Raw genomic sequence first — 17,847 nt, 5'->3', positions numbered from 1 at the left:
GTTAAAATATTGTTTTTGCAAATTCTTGTAAGAGCTAGGTACTTTCTTTGGAATTCTAAATAAAAATTTCCAAGTTTAAATTTATTATCAAATTTCTTTTTGTCAGATCTTAATTTTAGTAAAGAATGTCTGCAAAACTAGTTTTAAAAAGTCTACAGTTTTCGATGGGTACTAAAGTACTTGAGAAAAAGAAATTGGTGAAACTAAAAAAGCGGAAAAACTACAGAAATAAAAAACTTGTATCAGGTAATTAATTCTGGTGCTGTTTTTTCTTTCCTTTTTTTTTTCTCAAATCTCCCTTTCAAAAAAAAAAACTAATTTTTCTCAAACTTCCAACAAATGAGGTTAAGTTTTACTTTTTAAAATGTATCTTTTTTAATGTCATCTAAAGATATAATTTTTTAACAGCATCTGAAGATATATACTTTTTTAATAGCATCTGAAGATATATACTTTTTTAATAGCTTCTGAAGATATACTTTTTTAATAGCATCTGAAGATATAATTTTTTAACAGCATCTGAAGATATACTTTTTTTTATAGCATCTGAAGATATTCTAAAAAGAAACCTTAAGTTGTTGTTAAATGAACAAGAAAGAAGGGCGAAGAAACTCAAAGAAATTAACTACGAAACAGTAAGATAAATGGTTAAGTTTATCACTCATAAATAATTGTCAGTCTCTAAATTGATGTTTTAGCATTGGGTTAAGCGTTTTTTATCTGTTTAGATGCTATCACACATAAATCGAGCCGAAAGAAAGTCAGTCGAGAATAAAGAAAAAACAGACTTTGATGAAGAAGACTTTGAATTCGAAGATTTAACGGATAAACACACCGATAATGAAAAGGCAATAAAAAAAGAAAATTTATTTACGCGAAAAAAATAAAGTTAAGGTTTTTTCGATCCACGAGATTTAAAAACAAATTGATCCAATCTATTTCCTCAAATAAACGACGAAAAACTCACAGTTTCTACAAACTTATAAAAAGTGAATTATATTACATAAATGACATTAGGCGGAAAAAATCTCCTCAAGCATCTTTGTAACAGACGTCTTTCCGTTGTTTCTGACTACAAGCCGCTGGCTTTGTACCTTGGTAAGCATTGCATACATAGGCTAACATGTTCGAGCTCAACCCATCCTGAATGCTGTCGTCATGTTGCCCATTCATAGTGAACCATGGTACATATTGGTGAGGAGGGCTCAGGGAGTTGGTTTTCACTGCCATTTCGTGCTCTACTTCGTCACCTTGATTTCCAAGAACACATTGCATAATAGTATTGTAATCCATCTGATTCACTCCAGCACAGTAGTTGGCATTTGTATCGGTTGCGCCATAATATTCGAGGCACTGTATGAACGGTATTAACTTGGCTTGATCTGGGTAAAAGTGAATTGCACATGATTCAATCTTGTTGCCTGTAAGAAACCAGCTTGAACAATTATATGACAAGATAACTCACAATTTTCTCACACCTCAAACCCCCTTCGTCCCCCTCTTTTCTTCGAACTAAAAATGCTTTATTACAGTAGTTACATTATATTTAGAAAAAATTGTGCAGAAAATTTGCCCAGAAAGTTTTTTTTATGAGGGCGTCATAGTTTAGTTCTTACCAACGCATTCATCTGGTCCGTGTTGACAGTAAAAAATGTACTTTCCGCCAGAAGAAGTTTCTTGTGCGTTTCCGAAAGGAACAAAGTTAACTTTAAGTATTCCGCTCGATGCCAACTGCTGATAGGTTGGATAAATTTGGTCTAAAATAGCTTCTCTGCACGCAGGACAATATGATTCAAAGTACAAGGTTACTTCTACTGGATCAGCATCTGGTTTCTGGAGGGCCGTCCTTTTTGTATGAAAAAGATCTTTGGTCTTCTTATTCAAGAACGCGGTGTTGAACCCAGAGAAAAAAGCAAAACAAACCAATGAGATAAATGCTAACATTTTAAAATGAAAACCTCTAATAACTTTTAGCAAGTGATTTTCCTTCTACTTTATATTGTTATTTCAGGCGTGCGTCACGAGAATGCTTTTTCAATATCAAATGACCTATACCACTGCTTTGAAAAACACTAGAAAAAAAATCTTTTGTTTAAATGTTTGAAACAGATTAAAATCGCAGCAATCGACTTCATAAAGAAAATATGAAATGTTTCAGATTAATGGTAAGGTTTCTTAAAACGGACGGCTTGCACTGACAAGAAAGTTGTTTGCTACTAAAACAATCAAATAAATGAAAAAAGGACGCGTTTTTTCTCTAATTTTTGCGACATTTTTCTATATCAAGCATGAGTTAAAAATTTTCTCTAAAAGTTATCAGCATTTTTTTTTTTAAATTCGCATTGTTTAAACTAATCGACTTTTATAGAATTTTGAATAACGTGTTTCAATTTGGATTCTACTAAATCATTTGTTGTCAGTTCTAAGTTATTTGTTTCATGCGTTCAAACAAAGTTTTCAAAAAATTTTAAAAAATATGAAACAAAATCAAAACATGCAAAATCATGGCGCTGTGTACATAGCTGATTAGGAGTATTAGTAAACTTTTTTAAATTCCAGTTTTTTAATAAAAAAAGTGAAGAAAATAGGAATTTTTATTTAACAAACTTATTTAATCTGTTTGGATTATAATGAGCAAAGAATTTATATGTGCATACCATGGTTTAGGTAAGCTTAAGCGCAAGTAAAAAAGACTGCTTCAGTTACACTTAAATTAGAATTTAAGTCAGAGTTAATAAGAAATATGGCCCCCTTTGTTTTCGAAAGAAAGTTCAGCCCTTTCTTCTAATAGCCTTTTCTAAGAGATTTAGCTATTACAGGAACTGTGGTTGCTTTTTGGCCCAGTATTGTTCTCATATTTTGATTGGGTTCAAATCAGACGATTGAGCTGGCAACTGGAGTACCAAATAAAGCGCTATCTTGCTGGACATCCATTCAAGTTTCTTCCAAAAAAAATATCTTTAAATGGAGTCAAATTGTTCTCAAGCGTATAAATAAGTGGAATAATGGTCGCTCAAGGTTTTGATGCAACCCTAGATACCTACCAAACCACTTTCTTGCGGTGAAAAAAAATCAAGAAACTTTTTGTTACCATATCTTCAGGACTTATTTTAAGCGTTATTCAATGATTTGTCACGAACTCACTATTCTTTTTAGTTCGTATGTAGTCATCTGTGCAAAATGTTATTCGGTCGGATGGTTTTAGAAAGGGTTTTCTGAAAGAAACGTAGCATTATAGCTTTCGGTTGAGTTACCTTCTGTTAACAATCTGTCTTGTTTCATCTTCTACAAAAAGTTAAAAAATGTTAAGTTTCTGCTCAATTTCTTTTGCTGAGAGCTTGGGATTATTTTTACGATTCTGTACTGATGATGATGATGATGATGATGATGATGATGATGATGATGATGATGATGATGATGATGATGATGATGATGATGATGATGATGATTCTGTATTATCATCAGTGATACTGAAGCACCCAAAAAGCTTTTTGTCCTCAGTACTGAATGGCTTTCAACGCATATGGCGGGGTAGAGACTCTCGATTTAGAGTTATTTCACTATAATTTAAACTACCGAGGTGTAGACCGTTGTTTAATTTCAGCTGAAATTATTTAGAACTTTACATAAAAAATCTTTTTAATAAACTTTGTAACAAACGGGATAAGTAAACTTACATGATGGTCAAAAATTGCAACAAAAAAATGTAAACTTATGAACAGTTTTAAGCTTTTTTTCATCATCAGCGATTACTCTTTGTTTTAAAAAAAATAGCATGTTTATTCTTTTTCATTACTTCATTTTTCTATTCGGTATGTTTCAATTGATATAAAACAAAAAAAACTAAAGGAGAAAAATTTATTTGATCACCTGGAAATTATATTTAAAGAAAAATATTGCAAATTAACTTAAATTGTATTTAATTTATGATCGACATGTTTTTGTCCCCAAAAAATGCATATAAAGATTCTAAGGAAATTATTTCATAGAGATTTATAATTTATTTCGTAAAAATTTTATAAAGAACAAAATTTCGAAATTAGTTCGTCATGTAAAGGATGGCTTCGAGACTAAAAACAAACATAAAAGGATAAAAAATCTGGTTGAAGAAATACGGTGGATCTCACACGTCACAGGTTAAAATGATATACACTTAATCACTAAATTAACGCACCATATAAATTCCGACTTATTTTGAAAAATATTATGTATTTCCCGGATTTATCAATGACAAAGATGTTTATTGTTACGCCTTTTGTAGGTTTTATTCCGTTTTCCTTATTTAATTTCCAAATTATAGCAGCTTTTCATAAGTAGCATGTTTTGCTGTAATAAAACCTCACTTCTAAAACAAAAGTATGTATTGGTTTTAAATTGTTTAAACAGTAGAAAAAATAAACGTCATTTGAGCACTACATCTGTTTGAAATGCAGCGTTCTAGACGAAATTTAAATCGTGATGAATATGTTGCAGTTGTTACTTTGTCCAATGATTCTATTGTACCAATGCCGTGGAGGACCAATTTTTAATGCTTCGAACACTGAGAGAACGGTTCACTACTGCACGAAGTCTCCAAATACAACTTGCTGAGGTTCATGGAACTGCTGTTCTATGAACCTCAGCAAGTTGTATTTGGAGTCAAGATACCATAAGAAGAAAACTTCGTGCTTTAAATTTACCACCTCAGGCAGCAGCTACTGGTCCCAGATTGTCTGTAGACCACCGAAGAAACAGACTGGCTTTTGCAAGGAGGCTTATGAATTAAGAAATACATGATTGGAGACAGGTCTTATTTACAGACGAGTCAAGGTTTTGCCTTGTATGTTCTGCACGGTCGTTCAGAAGCGACAAGTTATTATACGCAAGCGCAGTAGTAACTTTAAAAAAGTCAAATTTTAATAATGGCTACGGTCCGTAGCAACGAATTTTTTTATTTAGTTGACTGATTATTTATATATGTTTCCATAAAAATCAATATTTTAAACTCTTTCTAAAATTGAAATCATAATAAGCATAAGAAAATGATTCAAATAAGATAAAGACTATATCAAAAAGTTTAAAGTTGCGCTTTTCTAAGTAAATTAAGATTCTTGAATATGCTGATTTGTTTACACTTTAATTTTTTTTTTTTTTAATTCAGATGAGTTTTTATAGTATTTAACACTTTTATCAGATCTTAGCACTCAATTTTTTCTTCTTGTAAATAAACATACAACACACACACACACACACACACACACACACACACACACACACACACACACACACACACACACACACACACACACACACACACACACACACACACACACACACACACACACACACACACACACACACACACACACACACACACACACACACACACATGTAATATTCAGGAGCAAAATATCATATAAAAAATTTTAGTAACCATAATAAAAGTTTTAAAAAAGTAAAGATTAGTCTTTCTTCTTTCCAAAAAGTATCTATGTGTATATATGTTTCTAAAAAGAAACTCCACAAAACTACGTCTGCCTCACGCTGCCTCAAAAAGAGTTAAAAAAACGAGAGCCAAAATTTTAGCATAAAAATCGGTTCTGTAATTCGTTATTTCCGCGTACCTAATATATATATATATATATATATATATATATATATATATATATATATATATATATATATATATATATATATATATATATATATATATATATATATATATATATATATATATATATACAGTACTGTGAATAAGTTTTAACCCACCATAAGTTTATAATTATTTTTGATTTTATCGTAAAAATATAAAGGACTTATGAAGTAAAATAAAATCAGGTTTATAGACACATATATTATAAACAAAAATATCTAGAAATAATTTGATAAAATATGATACAAAAAGAAAGAACAATTAATACTTCGTATGTCCGCCTTTTGCGTTGATCACAGAAGCGAATCTCCTGGGAATTGATTCATATAAATTTGTAATGAAATTTTGTGGAATATTGTCCCACTCTCTTTTTAATATTCGAAAACATTCTTCGACATTTTTGGGGTTATATTCAGCCTTTTTTATCCAAATAATCCCAAATATGTTCAATAATGTTCAACTCTGGACTTTGAGGAGGCCAGTTCATTACTTCGAGAACTCCCTCCTCACACATGTCCTGTAAATATTTTTTGGCCACTCGTGAACAATGTTTGGGATCATTGTCTTGCTGTAGAATGAAATTATTACAAATTAGTCTCATTCCAGATGGTATTGCATAATGTCTTAAAATTTCTTTATACTGTTCTCCTGTCAGTTTGCCATCAATTCTGATTAAATCACCTACTCCAGATGATGAAATACAACCCCAAACTAAAACAGAACCTCCCCCATGCTTTATTGTTGGATGTAGACAATCAGGACGATAAGCCTCTCCTACCCTTCTTCTTACATACTGTCGTCTTCTGCTACCGAACAATTCAAAGTTTGATTCATCTGTGTATAGTACACGGTTTAACATTCCTTGCGTCCAATTATTATGCTGTTTTGCATATTTAAGTCTTTTTTCTTTATTGCCACAACCTAGTAAAGGCTTTCGAACTGCAACACACCCTCTTAACCCAGCTTTTAGCAAATGTCGTCGAATGCAAGATGAGGAAACATTTGTCCAAGTCGCAGCCTAAATATCTTGGGCTAGTTCACTGGAGATTTTTTTCCGATTTTGCAGAGACACATTTTTAAAATACTTTATGTCATGTTTTGTAAGCTTTGGAGGTCTTCCACTTTGAGTTTTATCCTCAAGAGATCCCGTGTTTTTAAATTTTTTTATAATTTCTCTAATGGCGGTCCTTGAATATTTTGTTTTTTGGACAATTTCTCGATGAGAATAACCTTCTTCATGAAGCACGATAATTTTTTTACGTTCCAGTAGTGGAATTTTACCCCTTTAATTACTTAAATAACAATAAAAATAATAATGCAAAAGAAAAAAAAAACAAAAAAACAAAAAAAAACAACGTAAATTAGGAGAAGTTTCGCTCTTAAAAAAACAAAAAAATAAGATTAAACACACAGTATCTATGAAATATCTTTGTAAACTGTACTATCATCTAATATGAAGCCTTCACAGCAATAAATAAACAAAAATGCAAGAGCAAACTAAAACAAACGAGCTGAAACGAATTGGGTTTAGGTCAGCATACAATAAAAATAAACACGTTAGATATCTAAATATAATAATCTAATTAAAATTTTGAAAAATATTGCTTTTGTTTGTTAAAATAGTGTTTAGTATTGTTTGAAGTTAGACATTATTTTATATAAAAAAATAATCGGAAGCTATTATTCAAAATCTGTTAAAAAAACACGAGTTTTAATAAGTGGGCTAAAACTTATTCACAGTACTGTGTATATATACACACAGTACTGTGTGTGTATATATATACACAGTACTGTGTGTGTGTGTATATATATATATATATATATATATATATATATATATATATATATATATATATATATATATATATATATATATATATATATATATATATATATATATATATATATATATATATATATATATATATATATATATATATAGTGGACGAATGAAAAGTTGCCAAAAAGCAGATTGCAAAAAAACCTGGAAGAGTAAGGGGTTTCCTGCTGTTGGTTTGTTTAAGCCTCTGCTTAAGCTAACAAACTACCATTTCATCAAAATATATACTAACATTAATGGCAATGAGAAAATAAATGATATCAAACTGCGACAAAAAACTTTTTTTCATTAAATGGTTTTGACAAGGCTATGTGGGTGTTTTCCCTCATCATAGTTATGCCTTTGCCACAGTAATCTTGGTTTTCTAGTTTGGTAATGTAGAGACAGTTATTGAGAATATAACTACATCTAATTAGATAATACAGCTGTTTTATTGACAAAAAAATGCTTATTAAAAGCCTTAATTTAAATTAGAAATGTTGTTAAATAAATAAATGATGATGATGATGATGATGATGATGATGATGATGATGATGATGATGATGATGATGATGATGATGATGATGATGATGATGATGAAACACTGGCAAATGAGAATATTGATGATGATAATGATGGGGCTGATTGTGCTATTAATGATTTATCAAGGCAGATGCACTTATGATTAATATCTAAATCATATTCTTTGATTGAATTAAGCTTTTTTTTACATATACATGCAACTGCCAACATAATTAAAAGAGAATTTGTTTTAATACTGGAAATCAAATCTTCAGGTAAAATAAGCTGTTTATATTTTGGACATAAAGTTTCATTGAGTTGGTTAACCTTTATATTTTCCACAAGACAGAAAAAACAAAATAAGTGTTCACATTTTTTTAGAGTTTCTGGTTGTTTTGGTATTTTACCATAAAAATGACACTGGTATAGCTGTAAATGAGGATTGATTTCTTTTTTTAGTTCTTCAATATCTATTTCGAAGTCATGTGCTGTCACAATGCTTTTTTTAATGGTAGCAATCATGGAAGATGACCACACTTTTTTACCAATGCCAGGGCAGCCAATAAGCTTTTTATTTTTGTTTTAGTGATTTAGTAACATTTAAACTTTTACTGAGTTTTTCTATCTGCTGACAACAACAGCATTCATCACAATAAGCTTTCCAGTTCATATTTAAAGGAAGTGTTGTTAATTTCATTCTTTTGATCATATTCTTTATGGTATCATAACGTTTTGAAAATTTTTAGATGAGTGTACATTCTCTAAATCTGACAACATGACATGGAATACATATTTCAATGTTATTTTTTTGGTTTATTCCAATAGGATACTCTTTTTCCCAACAAAATATCCACAGACTCTGTAAATAAGATTCAAATTTTTATAATGGATTTTCATCTAAAAATAATAAAACTTTTTGGATAGTTCTTGTGAATAACCATCAAACTTAACCACATGCATTATGTAGTGTTTATATTCATGAAGTAAATTAAGCTAATAAATCAATAAAAAACTACATATAAAATAAAAGATTCATTTAAAATTGTTAAAAACATTTAGCCAAGTTTTTTACATAAGGACAATTTTTATTTCACAAACGATATAAATAAAATGTTATCAATTTAGGACAATGGTTAGATGTAAATTTTGAACAAGAAAAAAAATTGAGTGCTAATATTTTTTATAAGTAATAAAAAGTTAAAAGATTCATATAAGTAAAAGTAGAAAAAATTTTAAGTTTTACCGCTCAAAAAAAATGTAAAAAGACTTCCAAATTTGTAAACAATTCAAAGAAAAAGTTTTATTTATGTAGATCCTCTTCAATCATAAAATAATATTCCCCTTTCATTTCACTTACTTCTTAATAATTTTAAGTTACTTAGACATTACTAACGACCAAAACGCTGGTTATCAACGTAGACGATTTTAAAAAACGCGATAAGTAATGAAAAGCTGGTCGCTAAGTAAAAATTCATTCTGTAACGAGGGTCCGTAGCCATTTTGAAAGTTCTAAAATTTTCATAATCCAACTGCGCTTGCGCACAATAACCTGTCGCTTATTGACAGAGGCTGAACTACCGTGTCTGATCGTCGCCTAAGAGTGTTCAGAAGATCAAATGAAAGATATTTTGCTTGTAACATTCGAGAAACCACTTCATACGGAGGCGGCTCATTGATGGTATGATGCGGAATATGTTTAACAACTCGCACAGAGCTTTTTTTTTTTGTTGTTGATAATGGACATCTGACTTCTCAACGATACATAGCAGACATTTTAAAACCTTTTGTGATATCTTTTGCTACGTACATTGGAGATGGATTCCTTCTTATGTATGCAAGACCACATACGGCACATATTTTTATTGAAGACTTAAATGATCTTAATATTCAAGTTTTGGAGTGGCCAGCTTGCAGTCCGAATATGAACCCAATTGAGCATGTTTGGGACATAATGCGACGCCGTGTTAGAAGCCGACACCCACCACCTAACAGCCTAGACAAGCTGCGAAAAAGTCTTATCAGGGTGTGGGAAGATATCCCTCAATAAACGATTAGATCTCTAATTGAAAGTATACCACGGTGCTGTCAGACTGTAATAACATCAAGAAGTGGTAACACCAGTTATTTATAGGTCAAAAATGTTTCAATTTAAGCTGTATTAGTGTGCATAACAATAATAATGATTTTGCTTTGTTTTGTTAAACGCACCATATTTTTGGTTTTAGTTGTTTTTTTCACCATCCTCAAAGTCAATTTTACAATTATCATCGAAGTAATTGTATTCATGTGTTCCATTCTTAATATATTTGTCAAAATATACAGTAATATTGACGGCAATTGCAATAAATCGAAATGTAAGTGGTGCGTTAATTTTGCGGTTAAGTGTACATGTTAAATTTGCGGTTAAGTGTAGAATTTAAAAGTTGGGATTTTCTCGTTGTATTTTAGCTTATTAACATAAATTTCAAGCTGCTAGTTCAAAAGTTAAAAAATTGTATATTAGAACCTATAACTAATTGCTGATAAGTAATATTGGCATATTTAAAAAAAAATAAAATAATAGCAAAATTATTATCTTTATTCTCATTTACAAGAAACTTGTGTTTTTTACGACTAACTAGAGACTAATGTCTAGACTAGAGTCAAAACTTTTAAATAATGGATTTTTCGCCCAACAATAAAAGAATGGTCAGACGTGGAAAAGTGATTTATTATTAAGACTTTTAAGTTTATAGCATCGAAAGTAAAGTTGACCATAATCAAATCGATATTCAAAATGGCGTCAAATGGTTGCACCTCGAAATCTTGGGTAAAACTTAATGTTGGTGGAAAAGTATTTCTTACTACGAAAACTACTCTTTTGAAAGAACCAGATTGTTTTTTGGGTAGATTAGCAATTGAAGATCCGGATCTTCCGTCCGATAAAGTACAGTTTTTTGCATTACATAGCTATTGATATGAAACATAATTAAGCATATTCGATCTAAAATGTTAGGGATTAATTTAGCTAATAAAACATTGAGGTATTATATTTCATTTGCATAACATAAAAGTGTAAGATTTTAATTGTAGATGTTTGTATACATTTCTAAAACATCGATGACAACATGACAAAAAGAAATATAACTTCTAATATATTTTTAAAACCTTACTAGACATATCTTTTTGGTCTGGTCATATCTTTTTTATTTTTACACATCCTCTACACTTATTCATTATTTTTTTATGAATATTGGAATAATAGTAACTAGCATGATGTTTATAAAATGATTTAACGATAAAAGTGCTGAAAAAACTTATTACATTATACTTTTTGGTATTATTTAATATTTAACAAATTACATTTTTCTGTATACTGTATATTATGGACATAACAATCTCTATATTTATATATATTGTTTTTGGTAATACTGTTTTTATCATTATTATTATTATTTTTATTATTGTTATTATTATTATTATTATTATTATTATTATTATTATTATTATTATTATTATTATTATTATTATTATTATTATTACTATTGTTATTATTATTATTATTATTATTATTATTATTATTATTATTATTATTATTATTATTAATATTAATATTAATGTTATGTTATTATTTAAGTTTGTTTCAGTTTGTTTAAACAATTAGAAGTTTAATGATGATAATAATAGTAACAATTACAAATAAAACAGTATTCACAAACATATATAATAATAGTAATAGCATTAAAAAAAATTAATTATCACTAATATTTTTAGGATGAAACTGGCGCATATATGATTGATAGAGATCCAAAATACTTTTCTCCAATATTAAATTACTTACGGCATGGAAAAGTCATAATTGATGAAGGTATTTCAACAGAAGGTATGTTGGTCTATATTTATCTTCATTTATTGTCTATTTTATAAGGCTGTGTATCCATTATGGGCCTATTTAAGTTTATTTTTTTGTTTAATTATATAAGTTTTAAGAAGACATCATTTTTACCATATTTGATTGAAGTATATAGAATCGTTTAATTACTGGGTTTTATGCTCTTACTAGATCAATTACTCATGGTACATATGCACTGAAATTCACTTTAAACTAATAAAAAAAATATTTATTGGGAAATAAAAAAAATTTAAACCACAATAAAAAAATTTATGCAAAATAATGAGTTCTTCATTTGTTTTTTTAAACTTTAGTATAGGGTCTTTTTTTTTATTATTTTTTTATTTTTTTATTTTTCAGGTGTCTTAGAAGAGGCATGTTTTTACAGCATCAAATCATTAATATCAATACTGAAGGATGCCATCAATACAAAGCCATCCACAGTTAGTATTTTGTTAATCTACAATAAAGATTGTTGTTTGTTATTAGCATCAAGGTTTTATTTTTAACAAAAAATGTTATGCAGAATATTGCATGCTTTTTTTCAGGCTTCCTTTTAAATTGTTTTGTAATATAAAAAAACTCTATAATCGAAGGGCAATCGAAGGCATGTGTACAGAGTGTTACAATGTCAAGAAGAGGAATTAGCTCACACTATATCTAATATGTCAGATGGTTGGAAATTTGAACAAGTATTTATTATTTATTATAAATTTTCATAAATTTTTTTTTCTGCATGTATATGGACATAAGACTTATATTTTTATTGCTGATGAAAGTTTTATTGAAACGTTTTTTTTTTTTAGCTGCTAAATATAGGCAGTAATTATAATTATGGACCAGATGAACAAGGAGAGTATTTATATATTGTTTCCAAAGATATTCTTGACTCACAAGTGTCAGATGAGTTGCAGCCTGTTAATCTCCACCCAAAAGTGTGTTGGTTGTTTACTATTTTTGTTTAATATATATGTATTTAATACAATATAATAAATGGGTGCATATAATGCCCCTCTTTTTTAAAATATTTTTTCAGGTTTTTGTACCTATCTTAATTTTTGTTCCTATTTTAATTTTTGTTCCATATGATAAAATAACATTTCAACAAAATTTGACATCAACATTGTGGTCCACCAATCAAATCATTGTTGATAATATACTGAAATAATGGCCATAAAAAAAAAAAATCATAACTTTTTAAAATTATATTATGTAGAATTTAGACAGTTTATGCTTATTTTTACTATAGTCACAATTAACTACAAAGTAGAATAAAAATCAACACTAAGTATATATGCATTATGTATTCTTTAACAGTCCTCATCATTGGCTTGATCCGTTACTTTCTTGCATTTGTTAATGTTTGTCTGTCCCTGTTGGTCAACTTGTAAGATGTTCTAGTAATGTTCTTTACTCTTGGTGAACATTACTAGAACATCTTACAAGTTGACCAGCATGGACAGACAAACTACCAATGACGTCACTTTAGTTCTGCAATTTCACTCTTTGAAATTTGAGGATAGACATCTGCATACATCAGCTGAAAGTGTAATATTATCATTTCATTCTGAGAAGTAACTGATATGGAACTGCATTACATCCACCAGATATTGCATGATATCCATATGGGACATTACAAATGTTCCTCAAACAGACAGATTTAGTTTGGCACTTGTAAGAAACATTTGAAAGTTTTGGGAATATGGATAAGGCAATTTTTTTAACTTAGGGCATTGGAAGTACAATAATGATAATTTTATATATACACACATACATATACATATATACATATGTATGTATGTAATTTAATGTATGTATGTATGTATGTATGTATGTATGTATGTATGTATGTATGTATGTATGTATGTATGTATGTATGTATGTATGTATGTGAGTATGGACAGATGGATGGATGCATGCATATACGTGTATATCCATAGACATTTATTTTCTTCTTTAGGTGTTTCAACTACGCGGAACATAGTAAATCTTCTATATAGATTGTGATGTCGTTCATTAGCTAACTTTCAGCTGGCGGCTAAATTTTCGACTCCTATGTCTGAGTCTACGCCAAATTTGTGCTGAATAGTTTATGCGCGGTTTTTTGCGACCGTATTGGATTCAGTTAAGCACACTGAGTTACCAGTGATGCGTGAGTTTTTATTGAAGTGTTGCCATTCATCGTTAGAAAAATATTTTTCCTTAAACCTCAATGTTTTTTTGTTTGTTTTTTTTTAGAATTTTTTTCTCAGAAATGCGACTGTCAAATTGAAAAATTTGCGTTAGATTTTATAGATTTTTTTTTGAAAAAAAGATATTTTTTAGTTTCAAGAGATGTCTTGAATAATTTCTTTTTCCATTTTGGCTTTAGTATTTCGATTAATGTTATTTATAGGAATAGTGTTTTCGTTTTTTTTCCGATATCTACTTCTTTCAGAACGCGCTTGCTCCAGTATTAATAGTATTAGCCCTAGTGGTTATTAGTAAGAAGCATTTACTCAAGTCATAACTAAAACTTACATAAACTTGCATCACTTGTTCCGCGATTCACGTTTAATGGCCTTAATGAGTTAATGTTCAGAACTTAGGTTTCGACTTTCGGAGAACTTTATTATAGCCTTACGAGAATTTCTAAAATGTTACTTTATTTTTAGTTGTATTTAATTATATAAGAGTTATCTTGAATGTATATCTTTATTTAAAAGTCTTTCGTTTTCTAATTACGAATAGTTAGGTTTTATACCTGTATAAGAAATGCTTACATTAAGATCCTATCTCGCTGTTGCATTAAAGGTTTTCCTACTAACGTTCTCTTATTCTCTAACGTAACTTTCCCCACTCAATCTGTCAGTTACAATTGATTGATTTGTTTGAAAGATAGTTTTTCGGTAGTAAACAGCTGAGATAAGTCAAGTTTTTAAACGGTTAATCGAAGCGTATGTTTGCGAAAGCTAAAAAGCTAATACAATTTTTTTTTTCGTACGAAAAATATTTTTTCAGTAAATTTATTTGCAATATTCAAGGGATATGCGCGTGTTTCTTACTTAAATTCGGATGTTTGTTTTATCTTAATACTTGTAATATCTCTATATCATTTTTAAAAAATTGAAGTTTCCATCTTTAGATTATAAAGACCATTTTAATTTTTAATAAAGTTTTTTTTAGCTGAGAAAATAAAATTCCCTTGGAAAACTATGAATTTTATTGTTGGCATCATTTGTAGTTAAGAATACTAAGTGGAAACGTAACGATTTAACAAGTTGACTCTTGTAATTTATGTGTGAAGACATAAATTAGTCATAAATTACAAGTTTTCTTTATCGTTTGTTATAGTTAGATTTTATATCAATCATTGCATCACACTTTCTGATCAGTGTTCTACTCTTTAGATTTAACGAAATAATCTCCCAATCGAAATTTAAGTTCTGCAAATGGGAACCACAAGAGCCGATCAGTCGTTAAAGTATTGTATGAAGATTATCGAGAAGCAAGGGCAAGATAAGTGCCAAGTAATTGAACTAGAACGCAAAATTGCGGACCGGAATTATCGTCTTCAGATTTTAAAGATGTTTGGAGAAAGTAATAAAGTTCGCTCTGATTTAAAGACTAGCACTTGCAGTAATGAAAGCAAACCTTTATCATGGGGAGATTCACTTTTCAAAACTGTAAACTTATTGAAGTACAAAGAAGATTGTAAATCCAAACATCTTGGAAGATGCAAGTCGATGCCTACATTGCATGTGTGCATTACATCAGAAAGTGAAGATCATCTTCCGGTTATTGAGGTCCGTACGAAGCAACAACCTCTTATGCACTGTAAAGATGGAAACTCTCGTAAACCTTTAAAAACAACACCGATAAAATATGAGCGTCATTCTGGTGTTAGAAGGGGGTTACTTTACAATGAAAACGAGTCTGAAACCACTAAAGGTTTATCAAAAAGTCTTGATAAGCTTGAAGAAAGTCATATAAAACATACACATATTTGTCTAACTAAAAGCTCAATTAGAAACGATTCTGATGATAAATTTAAAGAACGGTTTTCTTCCCAAGGTTTGTTAGAGAACATGCATGTCAAAGAGTTACGAAGACAACTAAGCGATCATGGGGCATGTGATGAAAGTAAAGAGAAAGATGAAACAAAAGATCAACAAGTTTCTAAAGGTTACAAAAAAAAACTCATTAACGCAGGTTGGGTTGATAACACTATCTACATCAATCAAAAATCAAATCGTAAAATTCGTAAATCGAAAGCAGTAGATGGGGAGCGACTAGCTCTCCCGTCAATCGTTTAGGCAATCACAAAATATTTGAAAAAAACTATCCGAAAAAAGTTCAACCACTTCCTTTAGTTTTTGTTTAATTGTGAAAAGTTTTGAATCACAAACAACAGGAATGCGTGTAGTTTTTTTTTTATGTATTATCTTATGCCCAAGGTTTCTTAATTTTATGACATTTTACATATGAGAAGCGATAATTTTCACTTCTTTAAGACTATAGTTCCCGATTCACTGATAAAAGGTAATATGGTTCTTTTTTTAATAGACCTTATTCTTTTTTTCTTTTTCTTGTTTTTTGAAACAATTTTATGCCAATTTCTTTAGTTAGTCGTTTATCTACAAATAAAAAAACGTTTTAGTGATATAATACAATACAAATATATATAGTAATAATTGTAAAATGAATTAAACTTAACTTCATTAATTCGGAAGGCTGATGTTAATAATTGGACGACATGTCTTAACTCCTTTTTTTTTTTTTTTTTTTTTTTTACCAAAAAGAAAATAATATTGGGAAAGAGATTTTCTTTATTATAGTAAAACCTTAGTGTTTTTTTAATGTTATTTCTGATTTTTTAACTCAATACAATGTATTGGAAAGCCATTTTACATGGTTAAGTTCGACTCTCTGAGGGCGTATTTCTATTTCACTAAATATGTTATCTTCTAGAGGGTGAGTGAGGCCCGGCCCAACTTATATTGGTTGTCCCTGGGCTACAGAAGCCCACCAGAGTAAGTTGAGCCGGGCCTCACTCATCCTCTAGAAGGATCTGCTTTCGAATAGAAGGTAGATGCGATGTTTACCAAAGTGAAATGCGACTCATTATCGAGGATGCACAACTTTCCATAAGGCTATGATAATGTAATATAAATAATGTAATAAATTTAATAATGTACTAAGTTTAATAATGTAATAAATTTAATGAATTTAAAAGTTAAAATTGTAATAATAAATTTAAGGCTGTAATACACTTATAGTAACTTCATGAAGTTTGATTTTTTAAATATTTCTAATAAAATTTTTTATGATTAAGGGTCCTTCCATAATACTCATAAGCTTATATTGGATGGCAATTATTTAAAACTAAAATTTCTAAGTATAAAAATGCTTGTGGTAAATGGATGAGTAGCCATCTTAGCAAGAGAGTTACCCTTTTTCAAGTATGTCAACTATTTGGTGAAGCTTATCAAAAAAATGGTTGTATGGAAATTTCTGTAAATAGTGCAATTGGTGTTAATCTCTTCAATATAAATGTATAAGATTTATTTTGATTTTGAGAAGTCTTATTTTCTGGTAGACAAGTGGCGTTTTAGAAAAGAAATCTTTAAATAGGAAAGGGGATCATCATTAGAATGATTCTAAAAACCTTTTGGTTGTTAACTTTGAGACATTTAAGAATTTAAAACAATCATGAAATCATGTTAAAAAAAAGTACTGGAATAGAAAGACTCATTTGAAGTATGGCATTGCCGAGATAAAATTAATTCAATAAGTAAAAAGATAAATTTACTGAAAAATCCAAGTTATTGTTTATAAAATCAACCAACTTTTGACTATTCAAATTCACCTGTTAGGATAGTTTTCGAAAAATACTAATTATAAATATTCCGTTAAGTACATCGACTTGTAAAATGCCTAAAAAGTTCTTTTGCAAGAAAAAATTTCAAAAAGACACTTATTCTTCATGCTGCTTTAAACGTTCTTAATTTCTGGAATTCTTAG

At 29.4% G+C, this 17,847-nt stretch overlaps 4 protein-coding genes and 1 pseudogene across 4 annotated transcripts; 3 read left to right on the top strand and 2 right to left on the bottom strand.

The window, feature by feature from the left end:
* Positions 1-104: 104 nt before the first annotated feature.
* On the top strand, positions 105-2,639 carry LOC149885940 (uncharacterized). The gene is made up of 3 exons (XM_090093549.1): positions 105-246; positions 544-635; positions 729-2,639. Exons 1-3 carry the CDS (start codon positions 126-128, stop codon positions 885-887), a joined length of 372 nt encoding a protein of 123 aa, XP_089949675.1. The 5' UTR covers positions 105-125; the 3' UTR covers positions 888-2,639.
* LOC149885941 (gamma-interferon-inducible lysosomal thiol reductase-like) lies at positions 926-1,944 on the bottom strand. The gene is made up of 2 exons (XM_090093547.1): positions 1,617-1,944; positions 926-1,421 (listed from the first exon to the last, which is right to left on the bottom strand). The coding sequence occupies exons 1-2, from the start codon at positions 1,942-1,944 to the stop codon at positions 1,033-1,035; spliced, it is 717 nt and encodes a 238-aa protein (XP_089949673.1). The 3' UTR covers positions 926-1,032.
* Positions 2,640-7,581: 4,942 nt separating the features above from the next.
* On the bottom strand, positions 7,582-9,029 carry LOC149885939 (uncharacterized; annotated as a pseudogene).
* Positions 9,030-10,696: 1,667 nt separating this feature from the next.
* Positions 10,697-14,633, top strand: LOC149885938 (BTB/POZ domain-containing protein KCTD5-like). The gene is made up of 6 exons (XM_090093548.1): positions 10,697-10,899; positions 11,727-11,835; positions 12,205-12,287; positions 12,441-12,536; positions 12,651-12,779; positions 13,805-14,633. Exons 1-6 carry the CDS (start codon positions 10,750-10,752, stop codon positions 13,826-13,828), a joined length of 591 nt encoding a protein of 196 aa, XP_089949674.1. The 5' UTR covers positions 10,697-10,749; the 3' UTR covers positions 13,829-14,633.
* Positions 14,634-14,780: 147 nt separating this feature from the next.
* LOC149885937 (uncharacterized) lies at positions 14,781-16,289 on the top strand. Its single transcript, XM_090093546.1, has 2 exons — positions 14,781-15,088; positions 15,234-16,289. Exon 2 carries the CDS (start codon positions 15,276-15,278, stop codon positions 16,137-16,139), a length of 864 nt encoding a protein of 287 aa, XP_089949672.1. The 5' UTR covers positions 14,781-15,088; positions 15,234-15,275; the 3' UTR covers positions 16,140-16,289.
* Positions 16,290-17,847: the final 1,558 nt, after the last annotated feature.

The sequence above is a fragment of the Hydra viridissima genome, unplaced genomic scaffold (genome assembly GCF_058129835.1).
Source record: "Hydra viridissima isolate aposymbiotic clone 2 unplaced genomic scaffold, HvirCarnegie_v1 scaffold_7, whole genome shotgun sequence".
NCBI classification, from domain to species: Eukaryota; Metazoa; Cnidaria; class Hydrozoa; order Anthoathecata; family Hydridae; genus Hydra; species Hydra viridissima.
The sequence above is the reverse complement of the archived record's forward strand: the minus strand, read 5'-3'. Positions and strand labels throughout refer to the sequence as shown.

Bases quoted from the DNA above. Each gene is read 5' to 3' on its own strand.
- LOC149885941 (XM_090093547.1), bottom strand. From the start codon at position 1,944: ATGTTAGCATTTATCTCATTGGTTTGTTTTGCTTTTTTCTCTGGGTTC. The intron at 1,422-1,616 runs GTAAGAACTAAA...GGTTTCTTACAG, and splicing joins CGGACCAGATGAATGCGTTG to GCAACAAGATTGAATCATGT.
- LOC149885937 (XM_090093546.1), top strand. From the start codon at position 15,276: ATGGGAACCACAAGAGCCGATCAGTCGTTAAAGTATTGTATGAAGATT.
- LOC149885940 (XM_090093549.1), top strand. From the start codon at position 126: ATGTCTGCAAAACTAGTTTTAAAAAGTCTACAGTTTTCGATGGGTACT. The intron at 247-543 runs GTAATTAATTCT...TTTTTTTTATAG, and splicing joins AAATAAAAAACTTGTATCAG to CATCTGAAGATATTCTAAAA. The intron at 636-728 runs GTAAGATAAATG...TTATCTGTTTAG, and splicing joins AAGAAATTAACTACGAAACA to ATGCTATCACACATAAATCG.
- LOC149885938 (XM_090093548.1), top strand. From the start codon at position 10,750: ATGGCGTCAAATGGTTGCACCTCGAAATCTTGGGTAAAACTTAATGTT. The intron at 11,836-12,204 runs GTATGTTGGTCT...TTTATTTTTCAG, and splicing joins TGAAGGTATTTCAACAGAAG to GTGTCTTAGAAGAGGCATGT. The intron at 12,780-13,804 runs GTGTGTTGGTTG...TTTCTTCTTTAG, and splicing joins CTGTTAATCTCCACCCAAAA to GTGTTTCAACTACGCGGAAC.